Source organism: Rhineura floridana, chromosome 1 (assembly GCF_030035675.1).
Source record: "Rhineura floridana isolate rRhiFlo1 chromosome 1, rRhiFlo1.hap2, whole genome shotgun sequence".
Classification (NCBI taxonomy): Eukaryota; Metazoa; Chordata; class Lepidosauria; order Squamata; family Rhineuridae; genus Rhineura; species Rhineura floridana.
Genome location: NC_084480.1, coordinates 164,085,853 through 164,107,046, shown reverse-complemented (window position 1 = coordinate 164,107,046; position 21,194 = coordinate 164,085,853). Strand labels below are relative to the sequence as shown.

Here is a 21,194-nt window from a genome sequence, read left to right as displayed (position 1 = left end):
TGGAAACTGTGACAACGTAGCGGAATGGTAAGTAGTAAGATGTTGCTGTGGAATAGCATGAACCTTAAAACAGAATTGATGACTGCTACTGAGCAGTAGGATGCACTTCATGCACCTAAGCTATTCTTCTAACGATTGTGTCCAATGGTTGTGCCACCTCTTTGGGTAGATGAGCTTTGGACACTAAAGAGGCTAAATTAATTAATTATGTAATTAACCACTGGCAAATTAATTGATTGATTCCTTAAAGGAAGCCACAGGCCTGAACGTACAAGATCTGAACAGGGTGATTCACGACAGATACTACTGGAGGTCGCTGATTCATAGGGTCACCATAAGTCGTGATCGACTTGAAGGCACATAACAACAACAACAAAGTCAGATTTATGCACAAACTCAGGGTCTGGAAAGTACTATTAGCTGAATCCATTTGTCTTTTATTTAGGAGCTAGACCGGAATCACCTTGTGATTAGTACTAGGTTCTTTTGGAACCTCTGTGCTTTAGATCCGTTAGTTTGTCAGGATGATCCAATGCTGCTAACATTCTACAAAACAAATGAATAAAATGTTCATCCTTAACAACGTGTGAGATACTTTCCTTTCAATCTGTACCAGGAAGATCCTTCCTTCCCCCTCCTCAATATTGGGTGTCACCTGAGGATCAAGGCAATCTGTGTGCATACCATCATCTGGCTATCTAGGAACCTGTGATGTCACCCTGAACTCAGTTAATTAATCTGAATGTAGGCAAATAGCAAATACAGCCCTGCATTATCTTTGTAGAGACCACAGCTTTGTTGTTTTTGCTTTTAATGAAGTATCTTTTCTATTGCTCGTGTCCACAATTCATCACTTAATGAAGATAACACACATGAGGCAGCCCCTAGTACTGGGGTGGGCACTGCACATTTGACAGGAGCTCAGCTGCATGCTTGATTGCAGTTTGCCAAGCTGAAATAATGTACTTCAACTGACCAGGGCATCCAGGCCACATTTCCCTTACATAGTGTGTCTTCCTGCTCTCTAGCAGCTCAGCTGCCCTTGTAGTTGTCATTAGTTGCTGCCCAATCATTGCCTCTTCAACAAGGTGAACGTTTCACCTTCCATGGGACTACCTGAGACTATTGAGGGAACGCAGCAAGGTTACTCAGACTAAACAGTTAATTTACAATTCTATGGACATCAGGAGTTGACTTTGCCATCCTTTATGGAAAAGCCTCAAGGTGGACTGCTCTTCTACCTGGCTTGTCAGGTCTGTGTGCTGTGAACCCCCGTGCTCTCCCTCTGACCACATCATGTAGATCTGGTGAGTCATTTGCACGATCTCTCTGAAGCCCCTGTTGCTCTTCATCAGGCATACTTGCTTGGCCCATCTGAGCACTCACTGTAACATATGGGGTGGCAACTGACCATTCCGCTGCATGACATGATTGTGCAAACTGTTGTACTTGCATAGGAGCTACTTGAAAAGACTGACGAAAAACAGCTAGTTCCGCTGAAATGTCACCCATTAGAGTTCTTCTAATATGATTTAATTTAGCAGGGCTTAAATGAAAAGATTTCACCTGCTGGAGTTCCTGACTGGAACAGGAGGCGGCAGCAGCAACCACATTTACCAACTGTGCTGCATCTGTATGGTGTTGCTGGCGCTTATGTGAGTGCAGTTAAGACTTTATGCTGCTGTTGCTGATTTTGACCAGAAGTGGCAGTATTACACAAAGGCATTGTGACTAAACTGCTCTGTGCAAATTCAGGCTGCTGTGTATTAAATCTTTCTCCTCATCTGAATCTGAGCAAAAAAGGACTGAGGGATCTGGAGCTCTTTCCTCCTCTGAGAACTTTCCCTCATTTACTGCCATCCACTGCTAGCTTTGCTCTCCCACATAAGCTCCCCTTCTGCACTGTAAGGATGACATTGGTAAGACTGCATCGTTATTCCTCTCTCTATTTTCCTCAGTGTGATCCCTCCCTGATTGCTCTGCTACCACATTGCTTACAGGGTTAACAGCGCTTTGCTGCTTATTCCTGGCCTCTCTCTGCGCTACTGCAAGAGTGAATGGGCCACGCGCTATGAGGCTGCTTGCTGTTGATTAAAATGGTGACTGCCTCCGTGCGTGCTGCTGCGGCTTGCCTTTTTAACCGTCGTCTTGCTTGAGTGGGCTGTAGGCGCTACTGCACCAACTGCTCCTGCCACCTTGTGCCCTGATTTTAATATTTTAGAGTGCTCTGTGGAGACTGTGTTAGGATCCTTAGGCATTTCGCCATTAGCAGGAGAGTTTTCGGTTTTTTAAAGCCGAAAGTACTGCTGTTTAAAAAATGCAGGAATCAACTCAGCAATTTCATTAACTGTAAGGGGAATAACCTAAACTGCTTAGCTAATCACCAGGGTTATTAATTCAGGGTTTACGTAGGATAATTAATTCTAGATTACATCAATTAATCAACGGACACTCAACAGTCACTCAGATACTCACACCAATTCATTAAAAAACTATCTGAAACCTTCCATATACCTTCACACACAATTAATTTTCAACACTGAAGAATAACTTAATCTTAAATAAGGATATAAGCTAGCCAGACTAAAGAGCAAGGCGAAATTCAGTACTGCTCAAGTGAGACAGGAAAAATGAACTAGCACTCCATGGGAAGGGCAGTGGTGATGGTCCACTGGAGTGTTAACTCTTTCCTGCCTCAAGCACTAGCAAAGGAAGACAGTCCCCCCACTTGGCGGTGTCCTGGTGCCCACTAGAGAAATAAGAGGTATTTCCTTTCGCTCTGTGATCACTGAATCCCCTAATATTGCACAGATGAATCAATATTGGGGCTACACAGAAAAATACATAGTGAAACAAAAGCACATTCTAAGAAGCACCCTCTTCATAAAATTCAGAACACTTCATCAAAGAGTATGAAGCTTTTACTGACGGAGTACAACATCCAAATCATAGTCAAATTGCTTGTTGTCATTCATACATATTGAAACACAATCCCATGGAAACACACCTGTGCAAGCTCTGCTGAAATAAATGGGAATTGGGCAAGTATGCAGCCATTCTGTCTTCATATTTCCTGAAAAATAAATTGCCCTGTTTCCAAATATGTTTCCTTTTTCATCTCGGTCCTGAGCAGCTCAGATAATTGAGCCCTCCAGCCTCACAATTACTGACACTGTATCCTTACTAGAAAATAAAGGAAACATGTCTGACAGCAAAGAGGCCAGAATGTCGATTAATGACTTAATCAAAAGATATGTATTCCAAGCCAACCAAACCGTTTCCTCATAACCCCACTTTTTTTTCAAAGAATAAATGTCAATAGTCAAAACATGGGTAGCATAGTCCATGTTACATGTTGTTAGAAGCATGTCCACATAAAACACTGTGTCCAGGTCAATGTTCTATACAAATCTTTCTCCAAATTGCATTAGCCCTTATTTATCAAACATTTCTATATCACTTCACTGCTACTGACGTGGAACCCTTACACTAACGCTTAATTAAGTGCTAGGTATTTTTCAATCAGACTTCACCTACACTGCTGACTTTTTTGAAAAGACTTGTTTACCGGAAGGGACTAGAGGTTGGAGTGGTGCTTCGTCCGGTGACTGGAGGTGTGCCTGGTTTAACATCAATGCCACTTCCAAAGGCTTTCAGGTCCATTTCTGTCATCTGAAGAAAAGAAACCCAACAAATGTACCATGGTTGTAAAATCAAATGCTAATATGTTCATGAAGGATCCCATCATTCTCATTTAACTAGAGCACACATCTTTAAGCTTCACACCTACTTTGAAATATCTGAACAAAGCTGTTGACAGGACTAACTTGAATTCTTAATAAAGGAAAATAAATACGACTTGATAGGTGTAACTGAAACTTGGTGGGATGACTCCCATAATTGGACTACAGCAATTGAAGGATACAATTTGTTCAAAAAGAACAGAAGAAATAGAAAGGGAGGGAGATTCACACTATATGTTAAAAATATATATTCCTGCTCAGAAATACAGGAGGATGAGTTTTAAAATACATGTGGCAAGGAATAAAAGCAACACGGTAGTTGGGAGTCTGCTACCAATCACCCAATCAAGGAGAAGACAAGGATGACACTTTTGAAAATCAAACTGCCAATGTCTCGAGGAGGCATGATGTAGTAGTACCACCCTGGGCTCCTGCTAGGAGGAAGGGCAGGGTATAAATCAAATAATAAATAAATAAATAAATAGTAATAGGCAGACTTCAATTACCCCGTTTATGTGTTGGGAGATAATCCAAGAAATTCCTGACCTGTGTTTGAGATAGCTTTCTCCTACAAAAAATGGAGGAAGCAACTAGAAGATCAGCTAACTAGAGGATCAGCTTGATTCTAACCAACAGAGATGACTTGGTGGATGAAGTGGTAGTTACAGGAACTCTGGGGGAAAGTGACTACGCTATGCTAGACTTCTTGATTTTAAAGGAAGCAAAAGCTGAGGGTAGCCTTATGCATACCATGGATTTCAGGAATGCCAATTTTAATAAACTCAGAACAACGGTAAGGAAGCTTCCAATGCAAGCAACCCTAATGAGAAAAGGAGTCCAAGATGGGTGGGAGTTTCTAAAACAAGGAAATTCTAAAGGCACAATGGCAAACAATTCCATCAAGGAAAAAAGAGGGATGACAGCAGAAGCCAATGTGGTTTCGAAGACAGCAGAAGCCAATGTGGTTTCACAGACAGATTAGAGATGATGTGAAAAAAAAAGACATACAGGAAGTTGAAGACCAGGCCACAAAGGAAGAGTACAGACAGATAGCACAGAATTGCGGAGCTGGTATCAGGAAGGCTGAAGCTGAGAATGAGCTGAGGTTAGCGAGAGACGTGAAAAGCAACAAAAAAGCTTTGTCGGGTACATCCACAGTAAAAGACAGAGAAATGAAGTGGTGGTACAGCTACTCAATAAGAATGGCAAAATGAAAACAGGTGACAAAAAAAAAGGCAGAAGCATTCAATTCCTACTTTGGCTCAGTCTTCTCCTGAAAGAGGGTCTATGATACTCCTGGGAAATGTGAAGTTGAAGAGGCAGGATTGCAGCTTGAGATTGATAGACGAATGGTCAAGGAATACCTAATCACTTTGAACCAGTTCCAGGACCCGATGAACTGCATCCTAGAGTATTGAAGGAACTGACTGAAGGAATTCACGGAACTACTGTCTATTAGCTTTGCGAAATTGTGGAGTATGGGTGACATGCCGGATTACTGGAGGAGGGCTAATGTTATCCCTACCTTCAAAAAGGAGGAACCTGGGAACTACAGACCAGTCAGCCTGACATCGATCCCTGGGAAAATTCTGGAGCAGATTATAAAGCGGTCAGTCTGTAAGCACCTTGACAACAATACAGTGAATACTAGAAGCCAACATGGATTTACCAAGATCAAATCCTGCCAGGCTAATCTTATCACATTTTTTGATCAGGTAGACTGGGAATGCTGTGGGCATAATATATCTTGACTTCAGCAAGGTTTTTGACAAAGTGACCCATGATATTCTGATTTGTAAGCTAGCTAAATGTGGGCTGGATGGAACAACTGGTGGATCCACAGTTGGCTACAGAATTATACTCAGAGTGCTTATCAATGGTTCCTTCTCAAACGGGGGGGGTCACGAGTGGGGTACCCTAACCCTCAGGGCTCAGTCCTGGGTCCAGTGTTCTTCAACACTTTTATTAACAACATGGATGAGGAGGTGAAGGGAATGCTTATCAAATTTGCAGATGATACAAAATTGGGAGGGATAGCCAATACTTGGAAGACAGAAACAAAATTCAAAGGGATCTTGATAGGGTGGAGCATTGGGCTGAAAACAACAGAATGAAATTTAACAGGGATAAGTGCAAAGTTCTACACCTAAGAAAAAGAAACCAAATGCACAGTTGGGATTGTTGTTGACCACAAGCTGAATATGAGCCAACAGTGTGATGTGGCTACAAAAAAGGCAACTGCTATTTTAGGCTGAATTAACAGAAGTGTAGTTTCCAAATCACGTGGAGTATTCGGCACTGCTTAGGCCTCATCTTGAATAATGTATCCAGTTCTGGACACTACACTTTAAGAAGGATGCTGACAAACTGTAACAGGTTCAGAGGAGGGCAACATGGATGATCAGGGGACTGGAAACAAAGCCCTATGAGGACAGACTGAAAGAACTGGGCAGGCTTAGCCTTGAGAAGGGAAGACTGAGGGGAGATACGATAGCACTCTTCATGAAAGATTGCCACACAAAGGAAGGCTGGGATCTCTGCTTGATCGTTCCAGAGTGCAGGACCAAGAATAATGGACTTAAGTTACAGGAAGCCAGATTTCAACTGAACATCAGGAAAAACCTCCTAACTGTTAGAGCAGTATGATAAGGGAACCAGTTGCCTAGGGAGGTGGTGGGCTCTCCAACATTGGAGGCATTCAAGAGGCAGCTGGACAGCCACCTGTTGGGTATGCTTCAATTTGGATTCCTGCATTGAGCATGAGGTTGGACTCGATGGCCTTAGAGGCCCCTTCCAACTGATTCTATGATGTATCAGGGTTTATACTCCCATATCTCATTTGACTTAAATAACTCAAATCCTCAGCAGGGCAAACTGAGCAGCTCTTACAAGTGCCCTCTACCAATATTCAGTGAATACCATCAAGAGCCTTTTGAACAACAGTTAAAGGAATCCTTGAGAATCTGCTCAGTCTCTATAGAACATACAGGACTCTATGGGACTATCTTCCCTTTGGCTGATTGTACCTAACGGTCTTATAAATACACTGCTATGGTGTATTTGGTTGAGTCCTCCAGAAGGCAAATTACTACTACAAGAACCTCCCAGCACAAAATCTATCTCTTCAGCCTACCTTGGTCATCTGCATGGAGCCCTGACAATTCTGTGGCAAATCAGCATTTTTAAAAAAATAAAAATGTATGGTTTTTGTGACACCCAACACACACACTTTCCCCTCATTTCCACAGTGGGCTTCTGTAAGCTCCCTCAGGTAATTTTTGGTACGTTTAGAATCAATTAGCGCTTCTACCCCCCCCCCCCATGAGTCCTCCTGTCTTTTATTGCTGCTTTCAGATCTGCTATTATTAGTGCCGTTGGCTCACAGCAGGAGAAACAGTGCAGCCAACAGCAGAAGTGAACAGAAGTAATTGGTAAGCAAATTAAACGTATATGGAGGAACTGGGTGTTGATGGAAAGAGAATATACTGACTTTGAAGGAATAAGGAAAAACAAAAAACAAAATTAAAAATTGAACAAGTTTCAGTGGATTAAGGAATGAAAGGGACTGACCAACTAACAACAGTTAAAACAAACTAAAATGAAATGAGTTTTGGGGGGTTAATGCAGGGAAGGGACTTACTTTGGAAATAATAACAGATGAGTTTGTGGGAGTTAATGTAAAGCACTGAATTTGGATGGAAGAAGAAATAAAAATAAAATGAATCAGACGTGGGGGGGAGAGAGGGGTTGTTAATAGAATCATTAATTGGCCACAAGTGCTATAGCATGCCACCCTTGGAGGGTTGGCCACTGGTTAATGTGGCCCGAGAAAGGTTAGCCACTCGTGGTTGGAGTATGAGGATGCTTGGGGGGAGAAGCACTAAGTGGTCAAGAGCTAAGCAGACTTGACTATAAACGTCAGCTACAACAGGCAGGGAACCTCCAGCCAGCAGGCTAATCTTGGCCTGCCGGAGGATCCAGTTTGGCTCTTGAGGCCATTTTCTCCAAACCACGCCCACTTGTCAATCAGCTGACATCATTGGTGATGTCAGCTGACCGACAGGGGTTCAATCCTCTTGGTGAAGCAGACCCCTGCGGAGAGCAGGATTGAACCTTCTGTTCATCAGCTGGTGAGCAGGGAGTTCAAACTGCTTAGTGTTGCTTTGCCAGTGTTCCCTGGGGGAATGTGCTGGTGGTGAAGGAGATCCCTCACCCTGGGGGTCAACTTTGACAGGTGGATGGCCAGTCACCTGACATCATCATGATAAAGATTTGGTCTACTGGGCCAAAAGGCTTTCCCACCCCAGAACTACAAGATACTATCATATTAATTATGAACTAATTCCATCATTATTGTTTCAGTATTATAAACAAGGCATTATTCCTTGAGAAAAACAGTAGCCTTCCTGGATAGGATGTACATTTGTCTGTGCTTTTCTGCTCCCATTTGGCAAGATTTAAAATACATACATTTACCTTCCCAGTTATAATGCTGTGCTGAGTTCCAGCTGGAATTAGTCCTCTGAAAGGCTGACCTACTTGTGTTGACCGACTCAAACTCTGAGCCTGGGGTTGTGGTGGTGTGTGCTGCAAAGGAGGCTGAAGGGACTGTGGAAGAGCAATTAAAGGCTGGCCCGCTGATCCAAAGTTGGGCAAAGAAAGTTGTGATCCTGGTATAGGTACTGTCACCTGGAGAAAAACATGAGAATGATTTAGGCACGAAGGTGCCTCAATAACTTAAGTGCATCAAGATGAAGTTTTCACTTCTGAACACTGAAGAGGAATATATCTTTTTTGCTTCCTACATGCTGTTAATGTATCTTGTACCTCTAGCGCATCTGAAAAGAAAAAAAAATTCATACTTCTGTCCTTGAAAGGTAGAATAAAGGAGTTATGTACCGAGGTGAAAAATTACACCCAGTTGAATAAACAATGTAGGAACCCCAAAGTGGAAGAGGAGGAAGCATAGTAAAAAAAACACTGACTCAGAAAATACATTATAGGAAAAGGCACATACTTGAGAGAGAACAAGAGGACCCAACCATCACCAAACATAGGCAGGATTGGTCTGGTGAGAGGGATGACTCCTTCCCCTGGAGAGGAGGCAGAAGGTCTTTGTGGACCCTGCCTGTTCCTTCCAGTAGGAGGCATCATCCCTATCAAGAATGTCATCCATTATTCTCAGGTAAATTCTTTTTTCCTCCCTTATTGTCCTCATCACTCTCCTGAAAATTCAGTTTTCAAAAGCAGGAATTGGGTTTCTTTGATGCAGACTTTTATTTCATTTATTTGTAGCATTTGTTTGTTGGCCTCAATGGAGGAGACACACACAACTCAGACTCAGCTGGACAGCACTGTGAGGATACAATGGTGTATCATTTCTTCATGGCCATACTTGTGCTGGGCAGATCACCCCCAATACCTGTATTATCTAGGTCATGGTCTAATTGTTTCACTGCCTCCAACCCTCAGCCAGGGAGGCATATGGGAGAGAAGACACTTGGGGTAGTTGTGTCAAACACATCCCATAAAGTGCCCAGAGCACTTATAGGAGCACCAGTCATACCAACTGGAAACATCCCAAGACCTCTCAGGAATCAGCCTTTGGAGAAAGACCATGTTAATGTGTCCCCTACTTCCTTCAGAGAAACGGAAGTGCAAGTAAAGCAAATCTCACCAGAGTTGTTTTTAAAAATCTCTCATCCAGGGAACCGTATTTATGCTCTGTTGATATCCAGAATGTCACCTGTCACATGGTGGGATAACAACATATTATGATAGCCCTATGGTTGTCATTAAGTCCAGAGCAACCCCTAGACAAATCTGTCTCAGTATGTATGTTGGAAGTCCCCAAGACCACCACCTTGGGGGTCCCCCACATCAAGATCACTTCCATCAGCTCAGGCAGGAAGCCCCTTCTTGGTCCTGATTACCCAACACCAAATACAAGCACTTGGGAGCTAGCACTTGACAGGAAGCTTAGCTACAGAGATAGATTGTGATAAACCACTGCAAGCCTCCTTCAACTGAGTCTGTTTTGGTACTGAACCAAGTATCGAGGCCAACACCACTGAGATCCCTCCACACACTTATCCATCCAAGTCTTTGTAACACATACCAGTTCAAACTCCTCAACTGATGTTTTATGTTACAAGTAGGGAGCCTCAGGCCCAGGGGCCAAATACAGCCCTCCAAGTTTCTTCATCTGGCCGCCAGGACTTCCCCAGGCCACACTCCACACTGCCCCTGCTCCACACCTTCAAGTGTTTATGTCTGACTGGAATGTGTCTTTGAAATGTGGTTATGGTTTCTGTTAACCTGGATGGAGGTGTGTGTGTGTAGAAATCTCTGATTAGTATGTGGCTGGAGTGTAGTATATTGTACAAAGGTACAAGTTGCTTGCCTGCATGCTTTTGACTTTGGTCCCACCCACCACAGGCATATAGCCCCTGGAAGATTGCCCACAAGAGAATGTAGCCCTTGGGGTGAAAAAGGTTCCCCACTCCTGTTCTATGTTGTACCTATCTGGCATTTACTAACTGTACAAACATACTCAATATTAAACCAGCATGGCAACTCAAGTCCACACATTCAAGGGAAAGGACAGAAAAGAGAATTAGCACTATATTTCTAACCCCTTTTCCTCAGCTTGCCTGTCTGGCCCACGCTGCAATCTCTCAATTATGGTTTTTCCCACCTGGGTATTACTATCTACTGTTTATTATGCTTCTTATGTGATAATCAAACAATTAAATTAGATACAAAATGCCAAAAGTTAAAGTGCTATGCGCATAAAATATCAAGCAAGATACAGAGGACTGCATACAAAAGTATTAAAGAGAATACAGTTAACACACAAGCTACACCCCCATTGTAATTACCAAACAATATACTCAAATATCATATAATATGCAGGGGAAACTATTCCTGGCTATAACATGGGCATAAGCAGAGTTCTTGATTCATCCGCTCCAGTTGCAGATCTTATCTAAATACCTTATTCTGATGGATGAACCTCTCTCACTCAGAACCAGCATCTGCTCTTGGGTAGAACACTCTCCTCCTTATGCCCTCTCTTTATAGCTAGCAGGGAGATTCTGGTAAACATACATACCGTGTCCAGTTTCCCTTGCAACTTAACAATAGAATAGAGCAGTGGTTCACAAACCTTTCTCCCCATGGACCACCTGAAAATTGCTGATGGTCTTGACAGACCACTTTATGATTTTTCTGCCTGTTGTAGCAATTGTAATGCTACAATTGTAATGTATTAGATACTGTATGATTTTTAATTGTATTTTCGTTTCTTTTAATTCTTATATATTGTGTTATATTATATTGGAACTTGAATTCCATGGAATTCAATAAGAAATAAAAGAAGCAATAAAAATGCCGTTACTTTTCATGCACGCCCCAAAAGCGAAGATCTTTCTTTAGTTTTGCCCCACCAGCCCAATTTAAGAATTACCTCTTGCCAAGCAACATTGCTAGCTTCCAGTGTCATTGCTGGCTGCTAAACTGTGGCTTGACGTAATATTGTAGTATGATTATTCTAATGTATATCATCATCTGAACAAGCTTTACTGAAGTGAATGGTATCTGTATTATGGTATGCAAGCACTCATCTAGTGCCCCTATTCATTTCAATGTATTCTATGCAGGAGAAATGGCGAACCATGCCTGTGTTATTGTCAGATCTCCACTATCTCCCTAATGTTTAGATACCATAAACAGCATGCATGGCATTTTTCTTTCAAATCCTATGGTTATTCAGTTTCCCAGCAGAAGGGCTATAGTCCTGAGTATTCATTGTCTGATTTTGGAGGAATCAGACAATAATAGTGTTTGCAGAACACTATAAAGCATAATGGAAGGTCTACTTGATAGCAGTTGACCCTAGGATCATAATAAACGTAACTGGAGTAGATAAGGGCCACATTAAACACCATAGTGATCTCTAGACAAAAGAAGGCTTGATTTTTTAGAGCAACACCTCTGACAAAACAGAATTCTTATGGAAAAGCAGACTTCAAAGAACACCACAGCTATTCTAAAAAAATATATTCTTTTGTGTTAAACTGTTTTGGCCACTGTCATTCAGTGTAGCAGCTACTTCTCCATAACAGAACACAAACTATGTTCTCAAAAGGACATTCTCTTGTCAGGAGACCATGGTGTTACATACGCCATAAACACACACATACAAACACAAATTAAATAAACTGAAAGTAATTTACCGTGCCATAGTTTACCTGCTGGAGAGTACTGGGAGACTGTGCAGTGTTATAGAAGCTTGTCTGACCGGGTTGCTGAACCTGTCCAGAATACAAATTTGAGGCCTGGGTAAGAGTAGCTCTAGCCTGAGAAGAGAGAGGTTAACATTTTCTAGGTGACTATCTAAGGCAAGGTTATTTTAATTTGAAGTACAGAAAACAAATGGATGGGCGTGTTATTTTATATTTAATCTTCTCCTTGCAATACACCCAGGATGGGAGACAGCCTGACTGATTAGTTCCCATCAGCCCCAACCAGCATGTCCAATGATCAGTGATGACGAGAGTTGTAGTCCAACAGGATCCCCACCACCACTATAAGCACTTCACATTTGGAAAAGCAGTAAGTGTGAATAATATATATCCCAAATTTAAAAGAACATGTAACTACTGATATTTACAATATATATTTAAAATAGCTGGACTTATAGATACAAAGCTGCAGAAATAGATCATGGCCAAGTATGGGACAAGTCTTATAAAATGGGTGAATCAGGACTGCATCAAGATGTGCAGGATTCTTCCATGCATCCATCTGAAATTATTTGATAACTGAAAGGTATCTCCCTATTCTAATTTTCCTTCCCTCCCGGCTGCAGAGTTGGAGGAATAAAAGAAGGGATGGGAGAAAACAGCTGTGTATGGGAATCCTAGGTAGAGCTTTGATAGGGGTTTGATGGGGCCCCTCCAACATTAGTGCCCCCCTCTTGTGCTTACATGCTTGTGGCAGTAGAACTGTGATCTGTGCCATGTGTTTGTCTGTGAGCCACACAGCATTAATTACTCATAATGTCCTGAAGTGACACTATACAAGGGACTGTGCGTTGTTAGAATAGAGGGATGTCTGCAGACCCAGCTGCCCGGTGTGGAGGGACCCAGCAACTGTTTGAGAATGTGGGGTGTTGACACGAGCCCTCTCTCTGGCCTGTATGTTCAGTGTTCAATACAGTGCCTCAATCAACTAATGTACTATGTAGAAGATGCATACAGTTAACTGCATGCTCACACAAACTGGGAATGTTTGCATGATAGGGCAGTGGCTGCCCGTGATATATATCCTGTATAACATTACCCTGCAGCTATAATCCTTCCATCAATTTTTGAGTTGAAATAATCAGATGGACTGTAATACATGCCCTGTATCGCATTATGTTGTATGCATAGTGGATACACATTGCCTCATAATGTGGGTCAATTTCTGGGTGATTAATTTATATCCACCCAGAAGCACTTTTAGAAACAGCAGAGCTCCCCATTTCATTGCATTACAGCTTCAGGTGATTCCAACTCTTCAGTTACTTCTCTGGGGAGGTCTGGCTCTGACCTGGAGAAGATGTGTATCGATAAGCTGGGAGCCTCCTAGTCCTGAAGCTTGACTCAGCTGATGCTCATACAGGATAGGAATGGGCTGAGTGTTAGATGTCTGTTGAAATGCAAGGCTTGACTGTGCCTTGGCAAGCTCTTGATGCTGCACTGCTGGGAAGTTGTGTAAGGCTGTACCAGAAAGAACCACTGGTGATGGCTGAGACAGGCCACTTTGCATAAATGCCTGCTGAGATCTAGAAAACAAATTTAGCCTAAATTAGTCCCCCCCTCTTTTAAAAAACATTTACAGTAGGGCCCCGCTTTCCAGCACTTCGCTTGCACCATTTTGACGTCATTTTTGCGCAACGCGCCCCATTATCATCAATGGGTTCCGCTTTACGGCGGCAGTCCGGAACGGAACCTGCCGTATAAGCGGGGCCTGCCTGTATCCATTTTTCATAGTTACAAATATATAACTACATCATTACACATCAACGGTACAAACTGCTTAGTGTTTTACAACAAAACATTTTAACACCCCTCTCCTCCCCAGAAAAGAAATCTCAGGCAACCCATGTGTTAGCCTAACTTAATCATTTGACTTTGTGATAAAGGTTTCGAGGTGTACTGGGCATAAAAAAAAAGGGGGGAAGCAGACATATACCCCTACAGTACAGGAAAAATATTACTATTACTAAGGGGAAAAGCCATGCAAATGCACTCAATTGACATTATTTTATATTTTATTTCATTGTATACAGAGCTATAAGAATGGATCTTTCTAGAATCTGTAGCATGTGACATAAAGCCACTTAGCTAGCAGTTGTAGAATAGTGCCTTAATTTGTATACCTGAAAAAAAGCTTTGTAAACCCCCACAAACCAATTATTCTAACTCCCTGCAGAAAGATGCACCACAGAGTTCATAAAGGTACTGTCCGCTCCAAATTTTAAATATTTCAAGTGCTTCCACTCAGAGTTGCAGAGGACACTTAAACTCTGGGCAAACAAAAAAGAGCAAAAAGATCCTGAACAGTCAGAGAAATACTTTACAAACCACATCCATGTGGAATGGCAATATCTTCAATTACAACATTTGCTAGTATCTATCTATTGCCCATCTACTATTGATTGCTTTAGCATCTCCCAAATTATTGGAGGGAATTACTGGATCCTTGTTGAAAGCTAAACCCATAATACTTGTTTATAATTGTTTAATGGATCTCTGTAAGGTAAAATTCAGAAACTCAGAGAGGGGTGGAATAAGGAATTAGAATGTATTATACTGCCCAAACAATGGAAAATTATTTTAGAATCTATACTGAATGTTTCCTTAGACCTGAAATTGTGATTAACTCAGCAAAAATTAGTATTTTGAGTATACTGGATTCTACAAGGTTTGTATAGGAAGGCATTGTCCAATACAGATGTTGGAGGTGTAATGCTGAGAATGCCTCGTTGAAACATATGATGTGAGCTTGTCCAGTGATACATTCTTTCTGGTCTGAAGTTGTTATTTGTATTAATTTTGTACTGGCGAAATCACTGAAATTTGCAGAAGTTCATGCACTTTTAAATTATATTATTGTAGCATGAGGGTTAACAGCAGAAAAACCCAAGTGGACTTTGCAAATCCTTATGGTTGCTAAGATATTTATCCTTCAAACCTGTAAGGATCATAGAATCATAGAGCTGGATTTGCCTCTAAGGCCATCGAGTCCAACCCGCTGCTCAATGCAGGAATCCACATTAAAGCATACCCAACAGGTGGCTGTCCAGCTGCCTCTTGAAGGCCTCCAGTGTTGGAGAGCCCACCACTTTCTTAGGTAATTGGTCCCATTGTCATACCGCTCTAACAGTTATGAAGTTTTTTCTGATGTTCAGTTGAAATCTGGCTTCCTGTAACTTGAGCCCATTATTCCATGTCCTGCACTCTGGGATGATCGAGAAGAGATCCTGGCCCTCCTATGTGTGACAACCTTTCAAGTACTAAATACCCACTTTCTATTACACAATGGACTGAAGACTTCACTGCCCTGGCTACATTTGAACATATTTCAGACAGACATCAATTTCAAGTGGATACCTATCTGGCCATCTGGTGAGCTTATATTAATTTATATGCTTAAGATGCATGTACTGGTGGGTACTATTTCCATAATGTAAACTGATGGTTTTTTATTGTTATTATTAGTAGTATTCATATATTATTTTTTATTTTTATACCTTTAATATTATTTATTTAATTTTATTATTTTGTTTTCTTTTTCTTTCATTGTTAAATTTGCAAATAAAAATTATTATTAATAAAAAAAGCCCTATCCTATTCTGCCCCCAGACATTCTCAATCTCCTCTTTGTTCAACAGTTTGAACACTGGTTCCTAACACACACAAAAATCTAAACCAAATGAACTTAATTTCCATGCATTGTTACATTTTAACTTTGGTTGTTTCATTTCGGAGTGCAGGGTTTCTGGTCACAAAACGACATTTCACAACGAATGCACCAATGAACAGAAATGGAAAAAATAAATGTGTGACACATTTAAGAGACTAGAGCTAGAAACAAACAAACTGTTGCTTTCTTCCAATTACAACACTTACCTATACGGCTGCAATGAAGAGTTAAATAGCTCCTGGGCTTGGGAGACAGCAGGTGCTGCTCCTAAACCCAACTGAGCTTGATGCTGCCCCTGCAGAGGGGCATATATGGGGATTGGTATCTGTTGAACTGATGTGGGCTGTAAGGAAGAGAATTCATTTAAATATTCAAGCAACGAGAAACAACACAAGAAGTTGCCTTATGCCGATCCCATCTACCAATTCTACTCAATTGTGCTGGCTCTCCAAGTTCTCCATTAAGAGGGAGGTCTTTTCCAACCCTGTTACTTGAAGCCCTTTAACTGTAGATGTTGGAGACTGAACCAAGGAGTTTTCACTTGCAATTTAAGTTCTCTGGCCCTCAACTGAACTATGGCCCCTCAACTAAAAAGGCTGTATTCTTCTTACTAGATGCTAGAAAGATCACAGGATTTGGAAGTACCTGCAGTTTCTGTGCTAAACCTTTGCCCTGCAGGAACTACAAACTAGGGGAAGCACCCCCAGTTCTCGCAACTGATGAGTGTACTCTTTCACACTGGGAGCTCTCCTCTTCGGATATACTGCTAAAAATGTTCCAATATAAGGCAATCGCTGTGATCACAACTCAATGGTTTAGCTGGACAAAGACAGTCAAAATGGAGAATGGTTGAATCCTGATATGGAATACAAGAGCCAACATTTGTATTGGTATATAAAAGGCCAACATGCTGTCCAGTCAACCTTCTAAGTACCTGTGAGAGTCCTGGTTGAAATCCTTGCTGTTGGGCCATTGATGGAGGAGCCAGTCGTGCATGTTGGGTGCTGAACAGATGGCTTGTATCCATATAGAAAGCTGGAATCTGAGCTACAAGCACCACAAGAAAATAATAAAAATCAGTGGAGTGGTGCCTGTGTTAACTTATATGGAACTATATAATCATATGCCTAGCTGCTAAACATATGAGGGAACATTTAAATGGTAGAAAAAAATACTGATGTTGCCAACTTTCAGAAGGGAGTTATGTTCAGTTTAAAAACCTTAAAACATTCAAAACATTTTTTTTGTGAGCAAAGATAGACTGCGTGGATGCATACATGAAAGTAACTAGGAGTAACTAGAAACACTGAGCTTAAATTTAGTCACCTCTACCTTTGAACAGAAAGAAGAACCTAATCGCCATATACAATGCACTGAGAATACCCTACCCTTTACCTGCTGCCGACTGAGACACGTAGACCTGCGGACTCTGCTGCTGCTGGGCAATTAGTGATGGCATACAATTTAGCTGGGAAAAATGACCAGCAGATCCCAAATTACTTGTCTGTAACTGCTGTGGCTTCACTTTACAAATGTTAGGTGGATCAGAGGTTGTGGTTGTTTTTGTACTCAGTGAAGAGGTAGTGTATGTTCCAGCTCCTAAAACAAAGCATTAATTTAATAATTACTAAAAACTAAGCACTGATTTAATAGTCAGTAAAACACTAACTTGCTTTAGTAAACTAGTCATACGTATGATGCACTCTAAGTAAAAATGCAAGTTGCTAATCAGAGTAGTACTTTATTCAAACATTATTTCTTCATTAAATTTCTATCCTGCCCTTCCTCCCAAAGGAGTCCAGCGCAGCTAACAACAAAGCAGTAAAACAATACTATTAAAAATAAAATGAAAACATTTTAAAACATTAAGAATTTTTTTAAGGAGTCGCATATCCTCACAGGCAATAATTTCAAGAGTGCCAGGAACAGTATCTTTCTGTCATCAAATGCCTGGGTGAACAGGACTATTTTAAAATTCCTCCTGAATTGAAGAAGGAATTCACCACACAGGGCATTCCACAAAGGGGGAACTGCCACTGAGAAAATCCTGTTATGGGTCAGTGCCAACTGGGCAGCACCCAGTGATGGCACTACCAAAAGGGCCTCCCTGGCCAGTCAGAGGGCACTTTACAAGAGGATTTGCCCAAGACAGCTTAATAGACAACCTCTTCCAATATGTGTTGGCCCCATATGGTCTCCAAATCTAAATGAGAGAGGCACATATTGGTACTTATGGTAGCTGCTCACTCTTACAGAGCTACATTTCCCTGGAGACCTCTCAAAGAGTTAGTATTTTGTGAAGCCTTGTAAGGTCCCTTTACTTGGCTGGCATTCTGTGCCAGCATTAGGGTAAGATATTCATACCCAAGGAGCAGCATAGAACATGTACAAGATACATATGGCCAGAGTTTTCTTTGCAATTTTCAGGGCTGCGTCTCTCACAACTGAGGCAGCAAATTGTTTTTTGAAATGAACAGGAACCTGCTTCAGCAGTTGTGAGACCTGCTCCAGTAAAAACAAAGCAAGCTCTGGTTACACGCACAATTTCCTGACATGAGTTTGAAACCACTCCTTTGGATCGCACCTTAGCTTTCCAACTAACATCAACTGCTTTAGAGCTGCGATTCCTAAAATGTTTCTTGGGAGACACTAATGTGCTGCGAAAGGGGCTGAAGTGTGCTTTGTAAATTTAAGTCCTCTCATTTTTCACTCCACTGTGCCACCTGAGGGAGGAAGTATCACTTTTTCTGTCAATAAATAGGTAGCATCAGAATCTTGAGTGAGCAATTAAGACTCTGAAGTGCTGAAAGCATATCTCCAATTTTAATCTAGAAAGATACTAAAAATTACAAAGTTCAGAAACATTGCTTTAGAGCTGGGGTCCCCAACAGGTCACCCATGGGCACCACAGTGCCCTCAGATATTTCCTTTGGGCCTGCCAAGGCCTTGCCCCTCCCAATCTTTGTATTTTTGGCTTTTTAAAAAAGCCGTGGGTAGCGCTGGGCTGCCTGGAAAGCAAAGTACAGGCATCCAGATACACCATCCCTTACCTCCCTTCCCCATATAGTAAAATCTTATCTGTGTGACTTATGCGGAGGAGGAAATATTGAAAACATCAGTTGCTATTGTTTAATTAAGACACTTCTATACACAAAATAAACTAACCAGAACAGATAAGCTACATATGTCATGTCAAGAGCTAAATATCTCTCCTCATCCCTTTGGTGCCATGTCTTTTATACTGTGACCTGTGGGCACGGACTGTCTTTTCTTTTTTCAATTGATTGTGTGTAAGCTGCTCTGGCAGCCTTTTTGACTGAGGGACCAAGTACATTTCAGGGTACAGTCTGAAGGCTTATACCTGACAATGAAGCTGTAGGTGTAACTGAAGCCACAGGAATCTGAGGCATTGATGCACTTGAGAAAGAGCTGTATGTACCACTGGTTGGCCCACTGCTACTGCTGCTGCTCCCACTTCCACTACAGCCACCAGTAACTGGAGACGCCGATGAAGTAACTGGTGAATTCTTGTCCCCAACATTTGGTGAATTCTCCCATGCTTTGCGAGCAGACTCCATCTATTTAGAAAAAGGAATGGTTCTGCTTTAAGACAGATATTTAGCATGTTTAATTTTCACAGAGTCTTATTTTCACATTGTCTCTCTAGATAGCATACATATTCCTCTAATGAACTGCAAGAGAAAGTGAATTGCTTAAAAATATTAAATATGCCAATTTTTTAACATTTTCAAAACAGAGGAAAGGATACAGCACAGTTTAGAGCCAAATATAAATCTTCAATATCTTACATCAATGATTCCTAAGCTTTTCCCCCCATGGACTTTAAAATTGCTGAGGTCTTGGTGGACCACTTAAGGATTTTTCTGCCTGTTATGTTCTTAAACATAAGGAAAGGCCTGTTGGATCAAGCCAGTATCTAGTCCAACATCCTGTTCTGATAGTGGCCAACCAGATGCCCATGGGTAGCCCACAAGCATGACCAGAGTGTAAGACCACTCTTCTCTCTTGCTGTTTCCAGTAACTGCTATTCAGAAGCACACTGCCTCCATCTGTGGAGGCAGAGCATAGCAATTGCAGTGCACTGTGCTAGCCTTTTAAGTTGAAACCTTATCCCAGTCTGTGTCTGTGTTGGAATTGCTTTTTAATATGTTTTTAAACCTTCTTCTTTGGGGGGGTGGGGGAAATGTTTCTAACCCCCCCTTTTTAAAATGTTTTGAAAATGTTTAAAATGTTTTTAAAGAGGCTTTGTTTAATGTATTTTAAAGTCTGTTTTTATGATGTTTTAAAGTGTTTTTAGTGCTTTTGAGGAAGGGCGGGATAGTAATAATCGTTATTGTTACGGTCAATGACCAGCATGAGGTAATCAGATAAAATTGTTAAAACACAATACTATAAAATAAATCAAATAAATATATAACTAGATGCTGTAGATTTTTAAATTGCATTTTTACAGACATTCTGTGGACCACCTGAATGAAATTCGTAGACCTACGGTGGTCTGCTCACTACAGTTTGGGAATCCCTGTCTTAGATAAAAACAAACAAAGACACTTAAGAAAATCTGTTAGAAGTGTTCCTCAGCTATGTAATCTGCATATTAAAATTATGTTAATGGCACAATTAATCTAATGTAAGTTTTCTGCTTTAGCTTTGAATCTCAGGGACCTGTGCAAGCTGAACTGGGGTAAATGTGGTACAATCTTGCACACAGAGATGAAAAAAAAGGCTAAACTTTTGCTTTTTATACCACATTTGTAGTTTTCAACTTGCAGCAACCAAATCAAGATTAAATAGGTTTAAGTATGCAGGGCTATAACAGTCGTAGTAAATGAAGGACAGATTTACAACTTCATATAATTGTCATTAACACTATCACTATGCTTGTGTTTATGAATAAAGGTATGGCTAAGCCACATGTTGACTCTTCAGGGTTCTATACTGTATCTATTACCTCAGCCTCTCTGATCAGTACTGAGTAGCACATAAACTTTACATCACCATATTAATGGGGCTCATGCCTTATGACACATCATAAAGACCAACAGATTCACTGTTACATCTTTGGAAGTTGTACTATAATTTCTAGAGTGAGCTAATGCAGATGAAGGTGATCCAAGCTACGGTTCTTACAATTATGGAACAGTATATAATTTTGGAAACACAGCTTAGTTCCTCATTATCTTTGTCTACTTTGGATCACTGCCAAGATGCTATGCCATAGGCCTGCATGTGGCTCTCACCCTTAACCTACTTGGCCTGCTGGCCACTCCCTGCCACCGCCAAATTTACCTTGCTGCCTCTAAATTGCAGCCTAAAAATCTTGGCATTTACTTCCTTCTTCCTGGTGTTAGAGCATCTACATCTATAATGCCAATGAGAAAAGTGGATACGGAGTGATGCTGCTGTTCCCGTTATTGAGACGGGATGGTTGAGTTTTGTGCACAGAATGGCATG

At 41.3% G+C, this 21,194-nt stretch overlaps 1 protein-coding gene across 17 annotated transcripts in view; it reads right to left on the bottom strand.

Annotated features, from left to right (window-relative positions):
• Positions 1–21,194, bottom strand: part of PRRC2C (proline rich coiled-coil 2C) — a 120,243-nt gene that overhangs the window by 14,804 nt on the left and 84,245 nt on the right. For 8 of the 17 annotated variants that reach the window (XM_061583906.1, XM_061583770.1, XM_061583877.1 and 5 more), the window contains 9 exons: positions 19,081–19,297; positions 17,115–17,318; positions 16,654–16,766; positions 15,926–16,062; positions 13,341–13,575; positions 11,981–12,103; positions 8,220–8,432; positions 3,569–3,672; positions 3,008–3,073 (listed from right to left, as the gene is read on the bottom strand). In XM_061583906.1, coding sequence (XP_061439890.1) covers positions 3,008–3,073; positions 3,569–3,672; positions 8,220–8,432; positions 11,981–12,103; positions 13,341–13,575; positions 15,926–16,062; positions 16,654–16,766; positions 17,115–17,318; positions 19,081–19,297 — 1,412 coding nt within the window. Of the gene's footprint in view, positions 1–3,007; positions 3,074–3,537; positions 3,673–8,219; positions 8,433–11,980; positions 12,104–13,340; positions 13,576–15,925; positions 16,063–16,653; positions 16,767–17,114; positions 17,319–19,080; positions 19,298–21,194 lie in introns of all 17 variants that reach the window. The other 9 variants (XM_061583847.1, XM_061583886.1, XM_061583896.1 and 6 more) reach the window with 6 other exon arrangements.